At 37.0% G+C, this 9,869-nt stretch overlaps 1 protein-coding gene across 1 annotated transcript; it reads left to right on the top strand.

Moving 5' to 3' along the window:
• The first annotated feature begins 3,553 nt into the window (after positions 1-3,553).
• On the top strand, positions 3,554-7,407 carry LOC143551870 (lipase-like PAD4). Its single transcript, XM_077042216.1, has 4 exons — positions 3,554-3,741; positions 3,871-4,249; positions 5,244-5,951; positions 6,487-7,407. Exons 1-4 carry the CDS (start codon positions 3,722-3,724, stop codon positions 7,297-7,299), a joined length of 1,920 nt encoding a protein of 639 aa, XP_076898331.1. The 5' UTR covers positions 3,554-3,721; the 3' UTR covers positions 7,300-7,407.
• Positions 7,408-9,869: the final 2,462 nt, after the last annotated feature.

Genomic DNA, 9,869 nt, shown 5'->3' with positions numbered 1-9,869 from the left:
ATCACAGTTCGTGTACAATCCGGTGACGATGATCTTGGGTTTCATACACTTGCACTAAACAACAATGAAAATTGGAGCTTTTGTCGAGGCATTGGCACTTTATTTTATGCTCATTTTCGTTGGAACTCAAAGACTGCATCTTTTGATGTTTTCGATGTTGATACAGCTAACAAATATTGCTCAAATTGGAAAATTCACATAGGACGAAAATGCTTCTGGTTAGTTAAAGAGGATGGCTTTTATATAGGGGCTCATATTGGTCCGGGTGGTATGACCAAACTATATGATTGGTAATGTAATGTATGTAGTTATTAAATAAGTCTTGAAAGTTTTTAATCAAGATTATACAGTTTGAATAATTTATGAAATGAATTATACCCATTTTATTGACGATGTTTGTTTATTCTATTTTTATTTCTTTATCATAGTTGTACTTGCTAGTATCATTATCACTATATATTACGTATGAAATGATTCGTTTTTAAATTTGATAATAAACTAAAATGGTTTGGTAAAAAAGTAAACTATAGGCTATACGTCATTCCTAATATTTTAATTTAATACATTGAATGTGTATATATTATTATTAAGTAACTGAAGAAAAAATCTTAGACGATGCGTTACGATATAGGTTTGGACGTGGTTGACCCTATCACGTAGACGCCACAGGTGTCACCGTCCCTTTTCTACGGGCATGGCTGATGGGTTTGTGGGAGAAGCAACGAGTGTGAGGTAGAGTTGATGGCCGTTTGTGGGACGATTTCTTTGTAAAAATATAGAGTTAGCTTTTTGTTATAAAAAGGAAGCAAAAACAAATAAAACTACCTTATAAATTAAGTATATTGTTTTTATTAATCCAAACTATCACAATTTGGTCAATGCCATTCCCAACTAACGAATTGGCTCATGACGGTCCCAACTTTTAATGTATTTGCTCCCAACGGTCCATGACTAACAGAATTTTAGTGTCGTCAGTTGCAGATCATCGGAAAAAACATTTATGGCCGGAAAACTCACATTTCCCCTCGGAAAACGCCACCTGAACACCGCTGCCACAACCAATTGACTCACCACCAACCAACCACCACCACGTGAGCACCATCACCCGATTCCGATGATGGTTCTGTCGTTTCGGCGACCTTAATAATTGGGGCTTTTGCTAGAAAAATGTTCTAAAGGTCCGGTACAAAGTTACAAAGATATTTGGGACGAAAATGTTTTTTCGGCGACCTACAACTAACGACGTTAGGATTCTGTTAGTCACCGACCGTTGGGAATAAATATGTTAAAAGTTTGGAGCGTCAGGAGCCAATTCGTTAGCTAGGACCGACAACGACCAAAAGACGATAGTTAGGATTAACAACAATTAATATACCTATAAATTAACCCATTTTCTCCCAATTTTCATTCAATCTTCAACATCTCTATATATTTCTACCTCTTCTCAACACGCCATTCTTCCAAACATGAATCCATTCAATCAAAACAACTTGTTTCGTCGAAAAGCACGAATTCAACCCAAACGACCCAAAACAATTTAACCCAAACTCTTGTTACGGCCCCAATTTTAAATTGACCAAAGTGAGTCATTCAACAATTTAATTGAAATCTACCACACATCAACCAATCTACACCCACACTCGATTCCATTACCCATACACAACTGGAGCCTAATACCATTTCCGAACACAAGAAGACAAAAAAAATGGAAACAAGTGACAACGTAAAGTCCCGATTTAACCATACACAAAAGAAATTTTCAAGATATCATCTAACACGGGGACGATGCATAGTGAGGGCCAGGGGTGGCCCCTGTTTTTTTGCGTAGTAGTATAACTTAACCCGTCTTTTCCTCGAAAATTTGTATGCGTAGTATAAATTTACTAGTTTTCGGCCGAAAATTTGAGACCCCCTTCGTTTATGAAAAATTTCATACATTTGAGTCTCTCCTATAATGTTTTCGTCCAAGCTTCGCCACTAATCTAACAAACATAACCTCTAAGATATGCAATAAATATGTTTTTTAGTTTTCTATCGTAACAACGTACACTAAAAGAAACTCATATGTTCTAATTTGTGTCAACTTCGTAACATTCAATCATCAAAACTCTGGGGCACAAAATGAGTAAAAAATATGAGTCTCCAAATTAAATTTCTTTAAAAAAATCCATATAATATACAAGAACCAAAATAAATATATGGTGAAATTAAAATTTAAACCCCTATGAGAGCCTGCCTCACCCACTTTAACAAAAATTAAGGTAAAATCACCCATAATTAGATTGTAAATCTCACTCACATACATTCAAAAAATCAATAATTAGTTTTTTTAAACAGTCAAAGAACCCTTTAAATTGACTATTGACTTAATTCTCACATCAGTACACACTCGCATTTTGATCCAATGAAAACCTTCCCTTAAAGCCAACGCCTATGAACGCTCGTCAGAATGCACAGAAATATCGTGAACACTATTTACTCGCCTAGTGTACCATCATCACCCTGATGCTACTGAAACCAAATGTTGGGGGACAAGAATCGAACATCGGTTACATAAAGCCTCGAGTCTCTCCCTTACCAATCCACCATCAATCACTCGCCCGAATGCATGATAGTACGGTGAGATACGACACGTTCAATTCAAGGATCCAACTAGTGAGCGTCACCTCTCATTAGCATCCGTTGCCGCTGAATCTAAATGATGTGGTGGGGGTGTGTAAGAAACCAAAAAAACCGATCCAAAACCGAAAAACCAAAAAATCCAAACCAAAAAAAAAATTGGCGGTTTGGTTTTATGTTTTTGTTCAAACCGAACTAACGGTTCGGTTTTTCGGTTTTGGTTATCCATGTAATAAAAATCGAAAAAAACTGAACCGAACCAAATTTTTAAATTTTGGTTTTTGTATATTTTATATTTAGTACTCCCTCCGTCCCATTATAAGTGTCCATATTTCATTTTTTATTTGTCTCATTATAAGCGTCCATTTTCAAAATTTATTAACTAATTTCCAAGTATACCTTTAAACACGCACAACTAACATTAATAAACAATATTGATGGACCCACTTTTCAATGACATTATTGTCATTTGGTAAGAAAAAAAAAGTAATCATTCAATCCACCTAAAACTTTGTGTTTTTGAAACTTGGACACTAATAATGGGACGGAGGGAGCTTTTTATAAGAATTTAATAAATATTTAGCTCAAACACTTTTGGTCAAATATATAATAGTCTATTATTTTACAATTGACAAAATTGTTTATACCTAAATTATTTATTATTTTGCCAACTTTTTTTTCGGCCTAAATTTTTCAAGCTCGGATGGCAAAAACCGAACCGAAACGAAAACCGAAAAACCGAAACTTAAAAAACCGTAACCGCTAAAAACCAAAGTTTTGATTTCCAATTTGGTTTTAGCCGAAACTGCACCGAAGCACAACGCACACCCCTATGAGGAAATTAATCAAACCTATTTCATAAGTCTCGCTTTTACCACTCCACTGTGATCTTAAAACCAACCAATAATTAGAAGAAAACATTTGAGCTCAAAGTAATCAAAGGAACTGTTGATCAGCTGACCCTGCAGTAGACCCAACTCAATTCAACTAAAGCCACCCAATATAAGACTTTGTTGCACACCATTTCACTAAAATTCAATCAAAACCCATCAAATTCTTCCAATTTCAATATCAACATAACGAAATCAAACGCATATTGACAATGGAATCCGAAGCTTCATCGTAATTTCCCAACACCCATCTTCTTTCTTCACTTATTTCACTAATTTATTAAAAAAAACTCACTGCGAAATTTCGTCGAACACCTGGCGTGCAATAATATTATCTTTTTTTTCTCTCTCCAATTTACAGGTTCGAGACCAGTGAGATGCAGGCGAGGTTTCTGGGGTCAACGCCTATGTTGACCGAGTCATGGAAGCTCTGTGCACGAGCCAACGTGATGGCGGCTCAAGGGTTCTTGGTCGATGAAGTGGGTGGTGTTAGTTATGTTGCGTTTTCTGGGGTTCAATCGCTTGATGGATTGGAACCGTTTTGTGGGACGATGGTGCCTTTGTCGGTTGCCGGAGTCTCGCCGGTGTACGACGGTGGGATGTTTTCGGCTGTGGAGAAACAGAGTGGTGGTGGTGGTGGTGATAATAATAATAATAATAATAATAATATTGTTATGGTGGATGCTGGTTTGCTTCAGTTGTTTTTGAATATTTATCGTACACCTGTTTTTCAAAATCAGGTTTGTTTATATTTTTATAATTAGTTGAGTTTATTAGTTATTATTATTATTATTATTATTATTATTGTTTGATGTATTATTAATTAATCCTTTTTAACCATGTTTCTTAGTTAGTTTTTATGATAGTTTAAATTAGGGGTGCAAACGAATCGAGCCGAGTCTGAGTTCGTTTAGGCTCGAGCTCGGATAGTTAGTAGTTTTACAAACTCGAGGCTCTATTTCTAAAGTTCGAGATTGGCTCATGAGTAGTTGAGCTTGGCTCGGGCTCGACTTGTTTATTATTCATTGATTTTGTTTACTAATATTTATACCTATTTTTTGTGAGTATAATAGTTATCTATTATATGTAACATAATTCCTAGGGTTCAACGTGTCGTGCATGGTATTTTTTCAGCTCCTTGGTCCTAAACCTTCGTTTTAGTATGATTGGCTTTGTTATTCAAAAGGGGGTTGAGGCGCAACTTGCTGCACGTTTGCCTGCCACTTTATTGTAATCGTTTTGAGTATGCTTAAAGACGATAATGATTAAAATGAAAAAAATAATAAAAAAAATAATTCATATTAATTGGTTATTTTTATTGTAATTATATATAATAATGATAATTATTATAAAAATATATATTTAATATATTAGTAATAAAATTAGATAAATAATAGGTTCGTTTAGGCTTGTGAGTCGGCTCAAGCTCGACAAGTGAAGTTCACGGTCGGGCTCGTTTATTATACAAACTCATTTTTAAGCTTGAGCTTTGGCTTGAGCTTGACAAGTGAAGGCCAGACTCGGGGTCGTTTGTTAAACAAGCTCATTTTTAAGCTTGAGCCCGGGATCGTTTAAGCTCAGCTCGATTCATGTTTTTAACGAGTGGCTCGGCTTGTTTGCACCATAAATTTAAGTATTAGGATAGTCATTAAATTACTATTGCTATTGTTTGTTTGCCAGTTTGATAAATTATATCTGTTTAAATTTAGTTATTTCTGTTTGTTGATTTTGCAGATGTTTGAAATCAAGAAGAAGCAACAACCAGTAGTGTTCACCGGCCACTCCATCGGTGGCGCGGTGGCTGCGCTGTCGTCACTTTGGCTGTTATCATATTACCAATCAATATCATCTCCACCCTCAGTAATCTGCTTCACCTACGGGTCACCATTAATCGGTAACGAACCACTCTCGAAAGCCATCCACAGGCAACGATGGGGCGGCAATTTCTGTCACATTGTATCAAAGTTCGACATAATGCCGCGGTTATTATTAGCACCATTAGCCCCCATCACCACCCACCTTCACACCATGTTAAAGTCCTGGCACTTAACCATGAACTCCCCTTTCTTTATTCGTGATCTCGGGATCCAACTCACGGACCACGAGAAATCCGAGTTGTTTCGTTTTGTACTTGGCTATGTCGAGGCCACTGCCCGATCGTCGGAGGTTGTTATGAATTCGTTTACACCTTTTGGGAATTTCATGTTTTGCTCGAGTGATGGAGCGGTTTGTGTTGATGACGTTGTTGCCATAGTTAGAATGCTTCATTTGACGTTTGCGTCGGGCTCTCCTAGCTCGAGTATTAATGATCACCTTGAGTATGAAAGTTACGTCGAAAAGATTAGTTTACAATACTTGAACCGAACCGAAGATGAGTTATGTGAATCCAACACTTATGAAGCCGGACTCACACTAGCCTCGCAGTCAGTTTCTGCCGGTCAAGTAAGTATGATCAGTATCGGTTTATGGTTTACGGTTTAGGGTTTACTAATACTAATACAAATTATAATTAGAGTAAACTGCGGTGTTCGTCCTTGCGGTTTTTCCAAATCTGCGGTTTTAGTCCAATAGTTTCAAATCTGCGATTTTCGTCCCTGTGGTTTTATTTCACTTGCAATTAAACCCGACCTCACCAACCCCGTTAATTCTGGTCGTTAAACCCATCAGCGTGCCTCACATGAGGGGTAGTTTTGTCTTTTTTTCTCCCCAAATTCGCAAGCCCCCTTGCGTGAGGGGCTAAGGTGTATTTGGGGAGAAAAAATAGACAAAACTACCCCTCATATGAGGGACACACCGATGGGTTTCACGACTAGACTTAACGGGGTTAGTGAGGTCGGGTATAATTGCAAGTGAAATAAAACCACAGGGACGAAAATCGCAGATTTGAAACCATTGGACTAAGGCCGCAGATTTGGACAAGCCACAGGGATGAAAACCGCAATTTACTCTTATAATTATTATTAACTTTTGTTAATAGGAACACATGGTTAAGCCCATCAAAGATTGCCTAAGGGGAGCTAGACGAATAGGGCGTACACCGAACCTCAATAGCGCAGGGTTAGCTATCGGTTTATCAAAGATTGCACCACTACGAGCACAAATCGAGTGGTACAAAGCCTTGTGTGACAAATCCGACGACAAGCTCGGATACTATGATGCGTTCAAGTTAAGAGACGTGTCTAAACGAAACTTCAAAGTTCTCATTAACTGCGTGAAACTTGGTAAGTTTTGGAACAACGTTATCGACATGATAGAAAAGAATCAACTCCCTCACGACTTCCACAAACGAGCCAAATGGGTGTACGCGTCACAATCCTATAAGCTCCTCGTCGAGCCACTCGACATTGCTGAATATTATCGCAAGGGGGATCATCGTAAAAAAGGACATTATTTGAAACACGGGCGAGAACGAAGGTATGAAATCTTTGATAAATGGTGGAGGGAACGCGACATATATGGTGAAAACGATAACTGTAATAGGAATAGGAGTAAGTTTGCGAGTGTAACACAAGACTCGTGTTTTTGGGCGAAAGTAGAGGAGGCTTCAAACTGGGTAGAGAGTGTTAAGTGTGAGAGTGACCCTCGGGTGCTTGCGGGTTTGTGGGCGAATATTGAAAAGTTTGAGCAGTACTCGAGGGGTATGGTCGAGAGGAAAGAGGTGTCGGCCGATGTTTTGGCTAGAAACTCGAGCTTTATGCGTTTATCGGAAGATTTGAGGGTGTTGAAATTGCAACTGCCTTATTTTTCACCTCAAGTTCCTGGTGTTTTGGATAGGAAGGTGTTACCATAGATATAAATACATATATATGTGTTTATGAAGTTGCATTTTGGGATCATATACTTTGTAGTGTAACATATGGATATGTTTATTGTATTATTTGAATTATTTATCTGATTATTTCACCTCATGTTAATCATCTTGTCTTAGATCACCTAAAAGAGCTTTTTTTTTTTTTTTTTTTGGTAAGAGATGTAGCATTCTTGAGTGTTTTTTACGTTCTTGGAGCCGGCCCTAAGAGGGGTTTTGGGTCCCTAAACTTTGTAATGTAAAAGATGATAGGTCAAGAACGCGAAGATTTGGTTGATAGAAGATGTTCAAATAAAGACGGCATTTTCAAGTTGGCTAATACCCGGTACCTTCAAGATTACTATGTGCTCACTCTTTCAGCGGTTTAAGAATTGGCAAGGAATTCTCCAAAATGGGTGCCGGTGAGGAATCAATTTTCAAAGTGTACCAAACACAATCGTTAAACGATTACAGTTCAGGTTTTTGGACACTCGTTGTCATTCTCAATGACACAGAGGAAGAGGAACCCTTGAGTGAGCCACTACATTCGTCGGGGAAGAGTAAAGGGAAACGACGAGCAACTTATGTGTGTCGAGAAAATAAAAGGGAATAGATGGAGGATTTCAAAATATTCGAGGTAAAGATCATTCAACAAAGATGATCTTGAATTACATACATAGTCTAATATAAAGGAAATGGTGTTAGCCCTGCTTGCGGTGCGCACATATGATGTATATATGTGTGAACCCTCGGGTGGGCAAAAGTGAAATTGCACTAATTTTGACGTTATTTTACTAATCTTGTGAAAATAACGTTAAAAGTGACGGACGGTTAATCAGGCATCATGTAGTGGCGTTGATAGCCGAAAGACAAGGGTACATGCACCGATCAGCCGGTGTCCCGATGATTGAGTGCTATGTGCCTTATGTCCAAGGCTTGATGCAAAACTACTATCGAGCGGGGGTCTCACCGGAAGCAGCCTCTCTATCCTTATGGGGTAGAGGTAAGGCTGTCTACATCTTACCCTCCTCAGACCCTACTATAGCTTTGCTATTGGTGGGATATACTGAGTACGATGATGATGATGGTGTAACCCTGTTTAACTCTCCTCAATTTAATTTAAAAAATGTTCTTGAATTATAGTGTGTGAGTGTAGAAGATTTTAAAATCCGTTAACACTTCAACTCAGCTTGTTTTTAACGTCTTTTGACCTATGAAGGAAGTGATGTCCCACTGACTAACCTTTGCCAAAGTAACTTTAACGCCCACGACATTAAAAAGACTTAAATATACCCCCAAGATCTTATATCTCGTTTTACCAAGTATATGGTTTAAAGAGTTTCATTACTAGATAATGATACTATTAAATATTGGTAAATTAAAGTTTAGTGTCTTTATAATTTTTTTTTATAATAAAACTAGTTTTTTCCCTGGCGTGTTGTGCCGGGCAGGTCGGTTTCGTTTACGTTCGTAATGGTACCGTATAAACAATATTGGTAAAACCTAAGCGTTAAAACCCAAAAATAAACTCATCAAATTTACATATAACAAACTAAATATTCGAAATGGCGTTTATTCAGTCGGTAAAACCAATGGTGTTGGTAAAAACCGAGTGTTGTGGCGATGAATCGACGCCGATTCGGTCGGTTTTGATTACTTTCTTTACGGTACCTAAACTAAAAATATGTTGGTAAAACTTGGTCGCTGGTAAAATCTGAGCGTTGCGACCAGTGGCGGAACCAGAACCATACAACAGGAGGGTCGTTATAGAATATATTTTTTCTAACATTAGTTAGCATTTATATTACTCCGTTACCGAATGATTTTAACTAATTAGAACAGGAGCCTCGACATGTAGTTCCGACTAGGTCTCATATCTAAAATAACTATAAAATCGTGTTATTTGTTTGTATCATTTTCAAAACTGCTAATATGCATGATTTAAATACATGATTTCTTTAAAATAACAAAAATTCAATAAAGTAATAAATTTATAAAACTATATATGAGGAAATTAAATAAACTACTTAACTATAATGAGAAAATGATAAAAAGATATATTATACAAAATAATAAAATCTAACCAAATAAATTTAGTAGTGTAATCAAACAATAATGCACAATATTAAATTTATTTAGAGATTACGTCTAACAATTTACTAGTGTTTTGACGATGAAACTATAAGTACCAAATAATCCTTGGGCAATCAGGTTCAAATATTAATCCGGGTAATTATTTTTCCTTAAAAATGTTGGGTTATAAACTTTGAATAGTGGGCTTGTTTTCTTTTTTAAATAAAAAGCCCAAACATAAACAAAACTTTCAGTTCTTCTCTCCATACAAAGCAATGAAATAGTTGCCGGATGCCGTTCAAGAGAACTCTTATATTACTCCTTCATCCTTCTTACTTCAGTTTGACTATCCTACAACACGACTCACCGTAGAGGGTCAAATTATTTAAAAAGTTTCTACCTAAATAACCAGGTCAACCGGAAGGGTCAACCTTATTAGTAATTTATGATTTTTGCAACAATGGGGACAGTGGAATATTGAATATGTGATTTTCTTGTAG

The sequence above is a fragment of the Bidens hawaiensis genome, unplaced genomic scaffold, assembly GCF_021521415.1.
Source record: "Bidens hawaiensis isolate Kalapana, Puna unplaced genomic scaffold, B.hawaiensis_p1.1 tig00016672_1, whole genome shotgun sequence".
Lineage (NCBI taxonomy): Eukaryota > Viridiplantae > Streptophyta > Magnoliopsida > Asterales > Asteraceae > Bidens > Bidens hawaiensis.
Note: the sequence above shows the minus strand (reverse complement) of the source record. Positions and strands in the feature narration are given on the sequence as shown.